The following is a 15540-nucleotide window of genomic DNA, read 5'->3' as shown; positions in this document are numbered from 1 at the left end:
CATATACAAGGTACCGGGGTACTTTAGAAAGTACCCCGAAAACAGTAACAAAAATGAGTATATTGTCTTTTTGAGCCATCAAGATGAACAAAAATGTTTCAACGATAAGGACAGATTGGCAATTTCCGCGCCATACGCAAATATTGCGTTACTGGAATTTTACATTTAAAGTCAATTAATAAATTTAAAATAGGTATTTCTTTTGATCTTTCCAATAATGCGAATGTATTTCTCCAAAATAAAAAGTTACTCGAAGAGTTGGGATTTAAAGCCACAGTTCCAGCAATTGATACTGAAGTCACTGGGGTACTAACCTCGGTCCCTCTGGATCTTTCAAATAAACGAATTTTTTCACTAATTGGTAGTTCTCGTAATGTTATTCAAGTCAGACGCTTCATGCGCCGTGTAAGAGGTGATGATGGTGCAGTAACGTTCTTGCCCACTCAGACTGTCGCAGTTACCTTTGGATCCACAGAGCTTCCAAAACACGTATACCTTGACTCTTGGCGGCATGAAGTCAATACATACATTCCGCCACTTAAGCAGTGTCTGCACTGTCTTCGATTTGGTCATATAGCTAAATACTGCAGGAATGCTGAAGTGTGTTCTATATGTTCATCAAACCATAATTTCAAAAAATGTAAAGAAGATATTAAAGACGCTAAATGTGTCAATTGTGGTGGCAACCACGTAGCCATTTCCAATGCATGTCCTCAGAAAAAAATGAAATTAGAAGAAAATAAAATTAAATCCCGAACCACTCAATATTCAGGTTTATTTAACGAAAGTGCATTCCCTCATTTAACAATGTCAAATATTGAAACTCAGCTCCAAAATCTAACCAAATCTGACTTTTTTATGAATTTATTAACGCAAGCTTTAACTAAAATAATTACAACCAAAAAAAGAACACCCCAATTAATTCAGCTTCTATTAAAGAAATTTTACAGCAAACGCTCAGAAACAATAATCTTACTAAAATGGACCTTAATATTATGCAGTGGAATGCTCAAAGTATTCTAAATAAGAAGGTTCTTTTAACTCAATTTTTACATAACCATGAAATACATATAGCAGTAATATCGGAAACCTGGTTGACACCAGAAAAAAAATTTGCAATTAGAGGATATAATGTAGAGAGGAATGATACTGGTAACAAACATAATGGCGTAGCTATATTAATTCGCAATTACATTAATTATAAAAAATTTCCACATATTATGATAATTCTCTACAAAATATTTGTGTACGGATTATTGTAAATAACCAAGAAATAAGTATTGTCAGTTTTTATTGTCCAACTAATTGCTCTCCTTCTTTCGAGAAACACAAATTTGAGTCCTTAATAAAGTCTGTTCCTGAGCCTATGATATTTGCTGGTGATTTCAATGCTCATCACACATTGTGGGGTTGTAATTCTGTTAATTCACGAGGCAGAGATATTTTGGAAATTATTGATGATAATAACTTGATTTTGTTGAATACTGGTGAAGTAACTACAGTTGGTTCATTGACTTGGCGTTCGAATGCTCTAGACTTGACTTTGGCTTCTCCATCACTAGCTCTTGCTTCAAATTGGTCTGTACATGATGATCCTCTTAGTAGCTATCACCTTCCTGTAATTATCAAAGTCTATATAAATAATAATAATGTATATAACGGTCTTGAAAGTGATAGTAGTAACATGCATTTGCCCATCTACCCTAATTTTAAAATGGTAGATTGGAAAATGTATGTACAAAATGTAGATTTACAATTGGCAAATTTTCAAGTTGATAATATCCCTGCATTAGCAACATATACTCTATTTTGCGAATTGTTGCATTCTGCAATCAATAAATCCCTTCCATATCGTCATCAATCTATTATCCCACGTACAAATACATTTGTTAATAATCCCCCTCATAGGAAATTCAAAAAACGCCCTCCCTTTCCTTGGTGGAATATAAAGTGTTCAGAGGCTATTCAAAATTCAAAAATCGCATATCTTAATTTTAAACACAATCCTTCAGAGGAAACCTATATTGAGTTTAAAAGATTACAAGCTCTCAAAAAACTTACTTTGAAAAAAGAACGATCATATAGTTGGGTCAAATTGTGCAGTTCTTTTAATCGGTGTACTCCTCTATCAAGAATCTGGAAATACATGCGAAAATTTAATAAAACATTTATTTGTAACTCTAATGATGATAGTTGGGTACAAGATTTTCTTCGAAAGTTTACTCCAGACTATGTAACTAATAATTCACAGTTTTCTTCCAATAGTTCAATAAATTCTGTAAATAGTTTCCTAATTAAACCGTTTTCAATGCAAGAATTAGTGTCTGCTCTTTATTCCAGAAAGGATAGTGCTTACGGACTTGATGGTGTTCCTTATATTATGTTGAAAAAGCTCAGTAAAAAGGGTCTATGCACTTTCCTTGAAATATTAAATAATTTGTGGCTGAACAATGATATACCTCTTACATGGAAATCTGACTGTTTGGTGCCCATTTTGAAACCAGATAAACCTCGGTCAAGCCCAGATTCCTATCGGCCTATTGCTCTAACATCATGTGTTGGGAAAATTTTTGAGCAATTATTAAAACAAAGGTTAGAATATTATGTAGAACATAATAATATTCTACCTGCTAATCAATTTGGTTTTAGAAGAGGAATGTCAGCTCGTGAAAGTATTTGTCAACTTCAACTTGATATACAAAATAGTTTGAATTATAAAGAGTCTTTGGTGTCTGTATTTTTTGATGTTGCTGGAGCGTTTAATAGTGTTAATATTGATATTCTTTGCTCTGAGTTACTTTCTATTCGATTTCCAAGCAAAATAGTTCATTGGGTCCATACATTTTTAACTGAAAGAAAAGTTTATGCAAAGTATAACGGTAAATTATATGGTCCGAGACTTACTTCTGTTGGAGTTTGTCAAGGTGGAATACTTTCTCCATTAATATTTATTCTTTACATACGTCGTTTGAATCTCATTTTAGGTTCAGAAGTTAAAAATCTTCAATTTGCTGATGACCTGGTTATTTATGCCACTGGAAAAAATTTGAAACATATCACAAAAGTTCTTAATAAGTCTTTAGAAGAGTTGTGTAAATATTTCTCTTATTTAAATCTCGATATAAATGCAACTAAATCAAAATTGGTTGTCTTTGGTAAAGGCAACAACTTAAGTAATTCTGTCTATTACAATAAAGTTCCTATTCCGTGTCCCATGAAGCTAAGTTTTTAGGGGTGACTTTTGCTCATAATGTTTCCTGGAAAAAGTATATTGAATTAATTAGTTTAAGAGCTAATAGAGCATATAATATATTGAAATCATTATGTGGAACTTCCTGGGGTGCTGATCCCAAAATATTGTTACTTTTATATAAATCTTTGATTCGTAGTCATTTTGAGTATGGCTTCCTTTGTTTTGCTGGTGATAGTAGATTAGTAGATACCTTGGAGAAAATTCAAAACAAAAGCTTAAGACTAATCACTGGGGCATTTAAAAGCACTCCTATTAACATAATGCAAGTTGAGTGTAAACTTCCCCCATTATGCTTAAGATTTACTTATTTGAAAGAAAAGTTTTTATTAAAACTGTACAGTAAAATGAATAATCGCTTGTTTTCAAATTTAACATATACCTCTAGATTATCTTCGCATAATGCTCTCTATATTCTCCAAGGCTTCCCACAGTATATTAGTTTTCTTGAAACTCTACAAATTCATAAATCATCTTCCCTTCCATGTTATCAGGGAGATTTTATCAGTAAATTTCCTGCAATAGATATTATTGTTGACCATAACTTATCCTCAAAAGAAGATGTTTATTGTAAGTTTTCTGAGTTTAGTGATAGTTGTAGATATGTGTACTGCGATGGATCCAAAACTGAGTCAGCTGTTTCATTTGCTATTTATGATGAATTTTTAAACTCTGGTATTGGTCATAAAATAGATACTAATGCAAGTATATTTACAGCTGAGGCTGTGGCTATTCTTGCTGCTTTGAAACACATAAAACATAGGAATGACACATGTTGTGAATGGGTAATAGTCAGTGATAGCATGAGTGTTCTTGAAAAACTTAAAAATAATCATTTCAATGCTAACATTAATTATATAATTACTCTTATCAAAGACTCCTACATAGATTTGTTTATACATAATGTTAAGGTTTCATTTATGTGGGTTCCCTCTCATGTTGGAGTTTTAGGGAATGAGAAGGCTGACTTTATAGCCAGAACTATAACTAGTTCTTCAACCATCATCCCTGACTCCAGTAGTAATCTCAATGTTCGTGTACCACATACAGATGTAATCCCCATCCTTAAGAAAAGATTCATTGACATATGGAAGAAACACTGGAATCACACAGTTCAAACCCAAAAGAAAGGGTTATGGTATGCCGCATATAATGTTCCTATTGGCTCCACACCTTGGTTTTGCAGAAGTCGTTTATTTATTAGCAGAAAATTTTACACCATTATTTTGAGGCTTCGTTTCGGTCATTGTCTTTTAAATTATCATCTTTTTCGATTTAAAATTGTACAAAGTCCTTTATGCGACCACTGTAATTCTCAGACAGAGCAATCTCTGTCTCACATATTCTTTAATTGTTCATCTTTCGGCATTCAGCGCCTTGTGCTGATGGATGAGTTGATTAAAATTTATAAGAAACCCGATCTGGTACCGCGCTCCATACAGGATCTTCTTGTAAATAGTTCAACCTATACAGTATTAGTTAATTTTATTAATAACACAGTTAGGCAAATTTAATTGTTTGTAAATAGTTATTGGTTTTAAGTTTGTTTTAAGATTTTTATCTAGTTTAATTCTTGTATATAAATATTTTCACCTGAATCTGAATAGTATTAGAAGGGAATTATAATATTATATATAGAAAGGTATTTATGAATTTATGTCTTTGATAAGATCAAAGGATCGAATTTTGAAATTTGAAATGGGATTTTAACTGAATATGACTACCTACCTATCTATCGTGATCTATAGATTGAATGTACGACTAGAAATGTCAAAAGATAATGGATTGACTAAATATTTGAATTGAAATAGGGAAAAAAGGAAAAAAAATTGTACAAAAAAAATTGGATACTTGAACGAATATAAACTTATGACTTGTCCCTGAATTTTACCTCTAGGCTTTAATAGTCTAGTTAACTGAAGATTGAAGATATAAACTGAAGACATTAAATGGATGTAATTTACGATGAGACAAGTTTACTTATGACATGGCAGCATGGTCTCTGACCTTAGCCGGTTCCCTGAGGAACGAAAGGAAAAAAAAAAAAAGGAGATCAGAATGGAGATTCTTTTGGCTATTTGTTGTTGATTTGATTGTTGCAAGTTGCAAATATTTTAGTTGCACGTTGGATAAATGCCAAGAATTGATCTATTTATAATAAAAGGGAAGTCCACATATAGCCATCTCCGAAACTATATTGCGGAATTAGAAAATCCAATTAATTAAAATGGCTATACTGCATCGTGCATTGTTTACGTGGTTCATATTTTTAGTATTTCTAATATTGCTATGTCTTAGATTAGAATCAAGAACACATTGGAATTGGTTTATTGTTTTTATACCTATGTGGGTTTACGACAGCATACTTTTGATATACGTGTTGTTTCATATGGTGTCCCATTGCAGAAATGGAATAGAAAGATTCCGAGGGACTATTAACAAAAATGTTTGGTACATCGCTGCTATAGGCCTGAAAATGGCAGCACAAATCATAATTTGTATTAAACTGGAATACAGCAAAGTAAACCTACCGATTTATGTAGTAATGACACCAATTTGGATGCTCCTACCAGTGTTATGCATAGAAGTGTTTATGCATTTAATCAAACATTCCAGTGGAAGCAGTAGATATTAAAATAAAATGTTAAACAACCTCCACACTGAGTGTATTGAACCATTTTTATGTGTAGTGAAGTAGGAACATGTGACTTCATGACGGTGTTTGAATGTGTGAGATAAAATTAAACTTGGCACCTATTCATTGACGCTGGGTTGTTTGCACATGTCAAATTTTCAGTGTTGGCGTCAGAAACCTTGGTGATATAACAACATCATCAGACTACACAAAATTTCAAAATGTCTTCATTCGCAGACAGTATTCCTGATATAAAAAGTTTGTTGGTGACCACTGTGCCTGCGGGTTCAACAGCTGTTTTGAACTGTACTAGCAATGACTATGCCCACAACTTCATGTTATGGTTGTTTAACAAGACCAAAGTGATCAGTCCTGGAAATAATTATGATGATAAAAAATATAAGTATGAAGTATTGTCTGGGAAACTGCACATTGATGTGAGTATAAAAATATTATTTACAAATAAAAAATCATGCAACAAATAATCATTAAATGTTACATCATAGTATATTCTATTTAAAAATCATATTTCACCACATTATATTGTTTTATACACCATTATATAGGTCTGATCAGTATTACAATATTATTGTTTACAATTTATACCTATAATTGGTAAATAAATTGGAGCTACAAAAACAAAATGCCTCTGTCAGGGTAAATTATGTTTACGCATTTGGATATCTATGGTACCCAATTTTCGCCAAAAGTGTGATGTGACAGGGGGCAACACTATTTTATCAGGTATAAGTTCTAAACATCCAGCTGATAGTGATTCCAAAATCATTTTACCCTACCCAATGATTGAACTAAATTATGTCAGCTTCACAGTCATATTGCAATATAACTATAACACACACCGACTTGCATTAAATTTATTAATAGATACATGTAAAATATTGGAAAAGGGTTATTAAAGAAAATATTGAAGAAAGTTGCTGATTTTTTGGAGACAAGTAGTAGGTATTTAAATAATATCAGTTATATTTAATACTGTCCCACGGCTGCACATAGGTTACCTCTTCTGAGAGTTTAGGTCTTGGTCGTAATGGTGGACACCATTCCGGCCTAGTGCAAGTTGTCAGATTTCACTTAAGTACCAAAAATTCTTAAGTATGTAGTTCTCCTCATGATGTTTTTCTTTACGATTAAAGTGAGTAATAATTGATAATACATACATAACTGTAGTAAATCAGCAATGTGTACCCTCAGGTTTTGAACTTGCAGATCTTTGTCTCAGCCGACAGACAAACAGTTCCATTCACAACTTGGCTATCTTGCACTATAAGTAACATCTAAAATGAGTAAATAAAATAATTTACTGAAAAAAGTAAGATATCTACAGCTCTGTATCTGTGGATTTATGCTACTTTAGACATGCCAACTGCCAATTTATAAAGCAAAAACATTATTACAATTGCCTTCCATAAAAATTATGTCCTGAGGGTTTGACCTTGGCAATTTTAAGTAAATTGGGAAAATGTCCCCTGCTAATGTATTGTTTAATTAATGTTTTAATTTTGGCAAGAAATATACAATAAAATGTGGTATTTGTTTTTATTCAATCTAAATGAATGCCTTATAAACCCTTCTAACTGATTTATTTTATCTTTATACCTGCTTTTCCAATTCTTAGACTCAAAGAAAGAAAATTTTATACAGGTGGTAAATTTGTATGGGTGACACGTGTTTTTCTGGGAGTAATTATCACCATGATACTAAAAGGCTATAGAAACCATATAAGACACTTAGGCGCGAAAATATTTTGTGTTCCTTTTTTGCAAAGGTCAAAATAATTGGGTTGCTTCTTTTTTTCGGGGGTCGTCTTTATGCAGGCGAGCGGCTTACGTCCCCTAGGACTCTGCGCCTGGCTGCCACCCACCCCTTGCACTATCGGGTAAAGATGGCCCTTGATCTATGTGCATCTACCTATCTTCTTAGGTATTTACTATTACCTCTGATAAAATTGTATCCCGGGTTTACTCCTTTACGTAAAAAGGCAGCCCTAATGGTATAGTTATTCAAAACCCCATCTCAATTTTTACATACAGGTGGGAAAAAATAAAGAAAATACATTCATTACACTTACACAATACACTTACATAGATTCTAATTTCTGTACTAAATGTAACTCATTGGTTTGCATTATGTTTTGGTGACACTTTGTCTTATCATTAATTCCTGTGTAGGTACTCACTGCCCTACGGGTATAATTAAAAAAACTTCAAAATTAAATTTCTTCACTTTTGCTCAATTGTACCGTACTACTTAAGCAGTTTTTATAAATAAAGTGCTATAATAAAAATCCCGGAAACGCGGGAGTTGGGACTACCAATCATGGGTGACGTATTTGACCAGCTTTAAAATGTTCTACTTATAAAACTTCAGAAAGTTAGTGCAGGCAGAGTTTCCAATGTGGGACTCCACTTACTGAAGTTTCCCTTTCAGTACTTGAAAGTACTCCAAATTATTGTTTGTTTTCACGAGTAGGTACGTCACTTTCTCAAATGAATTTGAACGTGATGACCGTTTTATCTATTTCAAAGTATCATTGGTATAAATAATGCTTTATTGTATAAAGGACACGTTTCGTGCCAAATAAGTAAAAGTACAAAAATTGATTCAAACTCCAAAATATATACTTACTTACTTAATCAATTTTACTCTTAGAACAGAAATAATTAAATTATTTGATCTAAACAAACATCTCACATGGTATTGCCTCAAAAGTCTTTAGTCCAGAGGTTCCTAACCCTTTCAATAGTGTTAGCCTTATGATCTATGTAGAAAACAAATTTTAACTCGCCTTCAAAATGTTATCAAAACAAATAATACTAGCAAACATCTTTATTAATCATAAATTGCATGACAGCCTTACAATTTTAACGTCAGCTCTATTTATTAATTTTAAGATCCTATAATTAGGTACTTTGTTACCCCCGTGAAAAAACTGATTTACTCCCCGGTTAGGAATCCAGGCTATCATCATTTTAATGTTCTTGGGTAGCTACCCCTCCCCCGTTTTTCGTTTGGTTGCCTAAGCCCATTTTTGCTATCGGGAGCACATAATTTTATTATTGGAAGTACATAAGGTCAGTCGGGGCAAGTGCGCCGACGGGGTAAGTGCACCTACCCTAAATAAATCGAAAACTATTGATGTTATACAATTACCGCAATCTTATATCGATGCTACTAACTGAAATACAGTTCCACTAAAAACATAAATGGCTATGTTCATTTTAATACGATTTATTCGCCATTTTATTTTAAGTGTCATTTAGACCTGTAAACAGAGATGACCCCGTGAAAGATAACATCAAATATTTCAAGATATTTAACATATTTCTGTATTTTTTGTACTCAAGGTATTTTGTTTCGAACCGACTTAAATAAAAGGGCGTATTAGTTAATTCGTTTTTACAAAAGAAAAACTGAAATACCTTGGTCTAGAGCAACTTTACGTGAATAGGTTCCAACTGTTCGATCAGGCACGTTATCTGGATATAATGCAGCTAAAAGATATCAAATGTCATAAGGCCAAATTCTAAGTAATTGAGTTATAACGCATTCGAAATTGTTAATTTCTACATTTTTGTATGTTATTTTAGTTTTTAGAAATAAAATGGATTTTATATTAGGGCTACCATTTTTTATTCCAACATATCCGCACACAAAACTGTAATATAGCAAAAATCTTATATAGCAAAAAAAAAATCTAAAATGTTTTGAAGCCCTGATTTACATATATATGGCGCACTTACCCCGAATTTCATTTGACAGCCATAGTTTGTTATAATATTGAGTGATTAAAAATTATCCAAGAGCATTGCGAGTAAAACTTATTTCTCTATGGACTAAAATGAGTGTTTTCTTTATAATGTTTCATATTGGCGTTTTTTTTTACACAGGCGCACTTACCCCATTTCCGGAGGCAAGTGCGCCTACTACCATTTTTTTTACTTTGAGCAAAATATTATTAATTTATGGTCCAATTTTCTTGAATGGCTATAGGTTTTTATCACAAAATACCAAATATTCTTAAATTAATAAAATTATATTCTTAAGTCAGCACAAAAAGAAATTATTTTGCATTGAATCCAGCTATGAAAATTTTATGGCGCACTTCCCCCGACTCACCTTATTTTAAGAAATACTTTAAGTTATTAGTACTTATATTTTTATTTTTCTAAATGTCCATACATTTCCATTATTTCAGAATGTGTCTCCGTCTGAAGCTGGTAACTATATCTGCGTTTCTAAAAACCTTGATGGTACGAAATTCTCAGCAAATGTGGTAGAAATGCTAGTGTCTGGTTCAGCATTTTCGGCTGGTGATGCAGTGAAGTTGGTGGCTATTATAGTATCAATTATAGTTATAATTGGTTCTGCCATCCTTTATTATCGCCTAAGAAAAGATTGGAAGAAATATGAGGGACGAGCAATAGTACCAGGTAAGGCCCAAAATTACTTATAGTCAATAGTCATATCGTTCTTGCCAAAGTTTGCTAGTTGTTAAGCAAAGTTTTTAAATTTACTATAAACAATATAACAATATCTAGTAGATAACCTGAAGTCTGGAATACAAAAATGAACTATGTAAAAATTATGCTATTTATAATTCTATAAATTTTCAAGTGAATAGGAAATATGTTTATTTAGTTTTATCCAAATTTTGCAAAAAGGGACTTTAAAAAAAAAAACAATAAAAATAGGATTCTATTTCAAAGAATGACATTTGGCAGATAACATAAGAGACAGACATGTTTACAGCCGTTCTCAATAAGCGGTCCCAATCATTAATTTTCAATGCGATTCCGAGAAATAACCATTAAAATAAGTCATTTGTAAGCATGCAAAAAAGAAACAGATGTTTGGTCCATATTTGAGATAGACAAAAATTTTTTTGGGATTATTTATTGAATATGGAGGTAAGACGTGACACTTATATAACAATACGCGCGTAAGAAAGAGATACTGAGATGTCCCTATGACTCGCAATATTAACTATATTAATTACTGCTTTCATCACATAGATTGGTAAAGAAAACTTGCATAAAAAAAGTATTTTTCTTTTACAGTAGATGAGGCTGAGGATGACGATGTTGAAGATGGTGATGAAATATATAATAGAACAACCACTAGCATCAACCAACCTGTTGCAGGCCCCAGTAGAAATCAGTCTTCTGAACACCTTCTTTATGGCATTGACAATCAGGGTTTAGACACTGATTTCAATTCTGTTTTTGAAAATATTCAAATTAAATCACCACAAGGTAGTTTGATTTAGGTCTCATTTCTGAATATTTTTTTTTATTTATTTACCTGTAAAACTATTTAGTGCTAGTTATAAATACATAACTTGTTTGTAAATATATTATGAAAGTTAAAATAAGCTTCTAAAATAAAATTATAAATATTTTGTTATAAGTATTCTTTAATTCTAATTCTTTTATACATATTACAATCAGAAGGTGATATCTTCCGTGGTTGCATTTGTCTTAGAGGGTGAGTCTTGACTATTAGCCATGGATTGTGGTGTAGTGTCAAGAGTCTCATCTTCGTCATCATCACCATCCACTTCCATTTCAAATACTTTTACTTTTCTATGACTTTTAGATAAAACAATTGCCACTTTTCTACCCCCAGACACGGCTAAACGAAAACCATTCATTTTATCTAAGATTTTATAAACACTTTGATCTAATAAAGGTGCCAGATCTTTTTCACAAGTCTTAGTGTTGAATAAACAAGACTTTGATTTCATATTGAATTCATTTGAGTGTTCCAAAAGAATTTTTATAGGAATCTGAATAAATACTGAGCTCTCAGCATTATATGGATGATTTATGAGAACAGACAAGTATTCAGCTGAATAGAATTGCAAGTCTAATATCTCCACATGTTGCTGGCCTATTTCGCCACTATTATCTTGTATTAAACTTGATGAAATATGATAATTCATAGCAACAGCAAAACATGCCCTCTCTTTCACATCTACAGACATGAAATATATATTATTTTTGGCATTATTGGCATTCATAAATGCTACTAAAAACTTTTTTTCTGAAGAATCAAAAGTTTGCGATAATCTTAAATTATTACTAATATCACCATTAACTTGATCTTGATAACATCTTACATTGTAGAGTACAGAAAAATATTTAGCTGTATCTTTCTGTGATATATCAAAGACTTTGTTTATTGTATCTTTTAAATTTTTTTGTTGTTGAATTAAAGAATATTTTCGATATTTAGTCATCGAAAAAAATGTATCATTGTCTTTGAGCAAACATGGATTTTCTGCTAGAAATTTGTGCCAAGGATTTTCGTCGTCATCCGGTAGTATAGTTAATTCTTGGTCTTGTAGGTACTGTCCCAGTCTCTCCAAATTGAACCTCACTTGTTTTTCTTGATTTGGATCTGTACTATCTTGTTGAACATTGTCAAAATTACACAAAAATTCTGCAATATGACTCAATTCTTGCTGACTGATGGTAGTAAGATCACTGTAGTTTATTTCATCATTTAATCTTATCATAAGAACAAAAAGCCAGCGGAAGAAAGCTTTATAATTGCGCATTGAGACATCAATAACTTGCTGTAATTCTAAGCATTTGTTTAAGAAAGCACAACATGCTCTTATGCCGTCAGACACAGAACTTTCTTCAATACCAATAATCTGGAAATATAGAATTTTAAAAGTAACTTAATGATAATTATCAGTACCAAGTCAAGTATCGCATTAATACATTGACTGCAGCTCATGCAACAGTTGTTTTTTTGTTGTTGAGCACAGTGCATGTGTGGCTAGTGTTGTATATCTATTTAAGACTGTGTCAGTCATTCACTTGCATTATGTTGCCAAATGCAAGTGCGAGACAACCATACATGTGCAGCACTGGTTTATAATTCATTGTTTTAACGCCACAGTCAATGTGTTAAGACAAAACCTACCCTATACCGGTCAGGTATCCTTGTTAAGCCTCTTAATTCAGCCAAATGATATGTCAAGCTCTGCCCAACTATATTTAATTGCTTTAACACTAATTTTTGAATGGTTGAATAACTCATTTCAACTGCAGCACCAAATTTCTTTAATTCATAGGTTTTTAATTTTTGTAGCAGATATATTTTAAACTCATCTGATGGTGACCCTGAATAACAAGAATGAAAATTTAAAATGACCAAAAAAAATATAATAATGTATTATTAATTGGTTACATACCTAACATGTGTAGCTCCAACAAATCAGCTGACACACCACCATCAGGAACCGCTGCAGCATAATACGCCATTTTTGCATCCATTTCTAGTAGGATGTGTTCCCACGCTTCTGTTATTGAAGTCATGGTTTGGTCAAGATTTGACATTAATTGTGTTATTTGACCATGTTTTTTGGCAACTGTGAAAAATTCCTCTGCATATGCAGACAGCACACTTGTGTTTATAAATGATAAAAGAATATTGTTTGTCAATTTATCCAAATAAAGTACTTGCATGATACTAAAGTCATCAGATATATTGATGTCTAAGATTTTATGCTCTCCAACATCATTGATCATATGAGAAAGATTTAGAGTGCCATATGGGTATCTACCAAATATGGTTATGTAAATGTATCCTGTAGCATATCCAATTAACAACATATTTAATTGGGTTGGCTCCTTCACCTCCTTAAAATCTTTGGCACAGTCATTTGAAATATGATTTTTATATGTCCCATTTTGAGGTATTTTCTGAAGAAATATAGAAGCATCATCCTGAAATAGAATATTTTTCTTTAGTGTTTCAAATATAGTAAGAAAAAGTAATTTAATTACTGGTATTCCATATAATGTTTTGCATTATATACAATATTATTTAAAATTTCCTCATAGAAATTCAAGACAGAGATCTGAGATAGTTTTAAAGTTGCATCCTGAAATCCAATTCTGTACACCTATATTCATGGACCGCATCCAACACTAGTCTGTTACATCAACCAACGGGATCCATAGAGTCAAGCTTGGTCGCATTAATTACCATGTCTAGTTGTGTGATCTCTTATTCTCTCTGCAACATCTGCATCAATACACTGGATGATGTAATTGGACCTATATAGTCACGGCAGCATTATGGTTAAACATAGTCCTACATCATAATTGTCGATTTCATATATTATAACAAATGCAAATTAAAGCAAGGCAGCTTTTAAGGAATATTTAGTTGATTATAGCATTCTGGAAAATGCCCATATCCTCCATGTTAGGAGTTATTTAGGACTTATTTTATAACACATATGCCTACTGCTAAATACCAGCAACAGCCCTAGATTGAAAGGCTGATACTGAGCAAAAACATCATGTCACTGGACCCTGGAATCAGCCCCCAGATCTCTACATGATGGTCATATTGAATATGTATGCACTGATAGACTGATGTGCAATTGAGGATGAAGGGACTTAAATTTAATTTTGATTAAATCAATATTGACATTATAATGGTAACATAGCCAAATATAAAGGCAGAATAGAACATTATGTGCATGCTGTGCCGGACTGAAGAAATCTTTAATGTTTTGGCAAGATAGTCAATTTGTTTAGAATAAAGTTTTATCAAACTTTATTCATAAATATAGAATACAGTGTCTCCTTTATCAAGTAATGATAGTAATCAAAGTTTTCTTTGAATCAAAACTTACATATAAATTGTATTCTGTTGCACTCTCCAAAATTTCAGATCTAACAGCCCATGTAATACATGTAATGCCATTACTTTTTAATGAATCAAAATCATCACAATTTATTTTCTCTTGCTCCAATTCATATTGATCTATAACTTCTTTATCTTCAATATCAACAACATAAACTGTTCCTGTGCTGTAACCAATGGCTAAAGCCTGAAAAATGGGTTACCGTATACTATTTAATAAATATAAGTATTAAAATAAAACAAGCTGAAAATGTGTTTAAATACTTATTGATTCTTCATTAAAATATTTTTCTTCCCCTACATAAATGTATAAACTATATAGTTAACCTTTCCATCTGGTCTCCATGCCATTGCCTGAACAGAAATATTTTCTTTCGGCGGTGGTAAGTTCCATACTTTCTGCCAATGAAGTCTGTGCACTTGAACTTCACCTTCAACCAATAACGTAAAATGAAGAAACAACTAAATAATTCAGGATTATCTTATATTTAGTTCTCTGTGTACTGTTTGGGAATTGATTTTATGATAGTTTATTTGTTACTATCTACCTGCTTACCTTTAAAGTTGCTCAGAGCTAATAAATCAAGCCTATTACTCCAGACCATGAGATCAACTTGAAAGGGAACATGCCTTTCACCGACTTGTCGCATTCCACAATGATACATGATGTTCCCGGGTATTTAAGTATAGGTATTTTTTTTGTAAATAAAAATAATTGAGACAGTAAAATTTAAACTTGAAAATCTCATCATTTGTCAGCAATTTTTTTTTCTTCGTCCTTAGAGGACAGGCTATAGTCTTACGACCATACTGCCTAGTCTAACGTATTTCTTACCTCAAATTTAAATTCTTAAACATGTTGTCTTTCATTTGTCAACTAATGTCAATTCTATTTCTCATGTGATTTCTCAACTGTCTTCTCTATTCTTTATAGAGATGGTATGGACATCGTTAGACTTTACTT

The 15540-nt window shown here is 32.2% G+C and overlaps 3 protein-coding genes across 4 annotated transcripts; 2 read left to right on the top strand and 1 right to left on the bottom strand.

Annotated features, from left to right (window-relative positions):
* The first annotated feature begins 4874 nt into the window (after positions 1-4874).
* On the top strand, positions 4875-6132 carry LOC115449808 (transmembrane protein 60). Its single transcript, XM_030177701.2, has one exon. The coding sequence runs from the start codon at positions 5478-5480 to the stop codon at positions 5883-5885; it is 408 nt and encodes a 135-aa protein (XP_030033561.1). The 5' UTR covers positions 4875-5477; the 3' UTR covers positions 5886-6132.
* LOC115449807 lies at positions 5470-11312 on the top strand. Its single transcript, XM_030177700.2, has 3 exons — positions 5470-6322; positions 10102-10336; positions 10964-11312. The coding sequence occupies exons 1-3, from the start codon at positions 6107-6109 to the stop codon at positions 11170-11172; spliced, it is 660 nt and encodes a 219-aa protein (XP_030033560.1). The 5' UTR covers positions 5470-6106; the 3' UTR covers positions 11173-11312.
* On the bottom strand, positions 11302-15491 carry LOC115449805 (anaphase-promoting complex subunit 4). Of its 2 annotated transcripts, none has more exons than XM_030177698.2 (6): positions 15412-15491; positions 14904-15007; positions 14566-14763; positions 13111-13645; positions 12840-13039; positions 11302-12564 (listed from the first exon to the last, which is right to left on the bottom strand). In XM_030177698.2, exons 2-6 carry the CDS (start codon positions 14925-14927, stop codon positions 11350-11352), a joined length of 2172 nt encoding a protein of 723 aa, XP_030033558.1. In that variant the 5' UTR covers positions 14928-15007; positions 15412-15491; the 3' UTR covers positions 11302-11349. The 2 variants fall into 2 exon arrangements, with proteins under 2 accessions (XP_030033558.1, XP_030033557.1); XM_030177697.2 differs by lacking the exon at positions 15412-15491 and adding an exon at positions 15133-15394.
* Between the last annotated feature and the right edge of the window lie 49 nt (positions 15492-15540).

The sequence above is a fragment of the Manduca sexta genome, chromosome 22, assembly GCF_014839805.1.
Source record: "Manduca sexta isolate Smith_Timp_Sample1 chromosome 22, JHU_Msex_v1.0, whole genome shotgun sequence".
Classification (NCBI taxonomy): domain Eukaryota; kingdom Metazoa; phylum Arthropoda; class Insecta; order Lepidoptera; family Sphingidae; genus Manduca; species Manduca sexta.
This window is presented reverse-complemented; position numbering and strand designations above follow the sequence as displayed.

Excerpts from the sequence above, each read along its gene's own strand:
- LOC115449808 (XM_030177701.2), top strand. The coding sequence starts at position 5,478 with ATGGCTATACTGCATCGTGCATTGTTTACGTGGTTCATATTTTTAGTA.
- LOC115449807 (XM_030177700.2), top strand. The coding sequence starts at position 6,107 with ATGTCTTCATTCGCAGACAGTATTCCTGATATAAAAAGTTTGTTGGTG. Across the intron at positions 6,323-10,101 it reads CTGGGAAACTGCACATTGAT|AATGTGTCTCCGTCTGAAGC; the intron begins GTGAGTATAAAA and ends CCATTATTTCAG. Across the intron at positions 10,337-10,963 it reads GGGACGAGCAATAGTACCAG|TAGATGAGGCTGAGGATGAC; the intron begins GTAAGGCCCAAA and ends TTTCTTTTACAG.
- LOC115449805 (XM_030177697.2), bottom strand. The coding sequence starts at position 15,241 with ATGTATCATTGTGGAATGCGACAAGTCGGTGAAAGGCATGTTCCCTTT. Across the intron at positions 14,764-14,903 it reads CATGGAGACCAGATGGAAAG|GCTTTAGCCATTGGTTACAG; the intron begins GTTAACTATATA and ends CCCATTTTTCAG. Across the intron at positions 13,040-13,110 it reads GTTGGAGCTACACATGTTAG|GGTCACCATCAGATGAGTTT; the intron begins GTATGTAACCAA and ends CTTGTTATTCAG.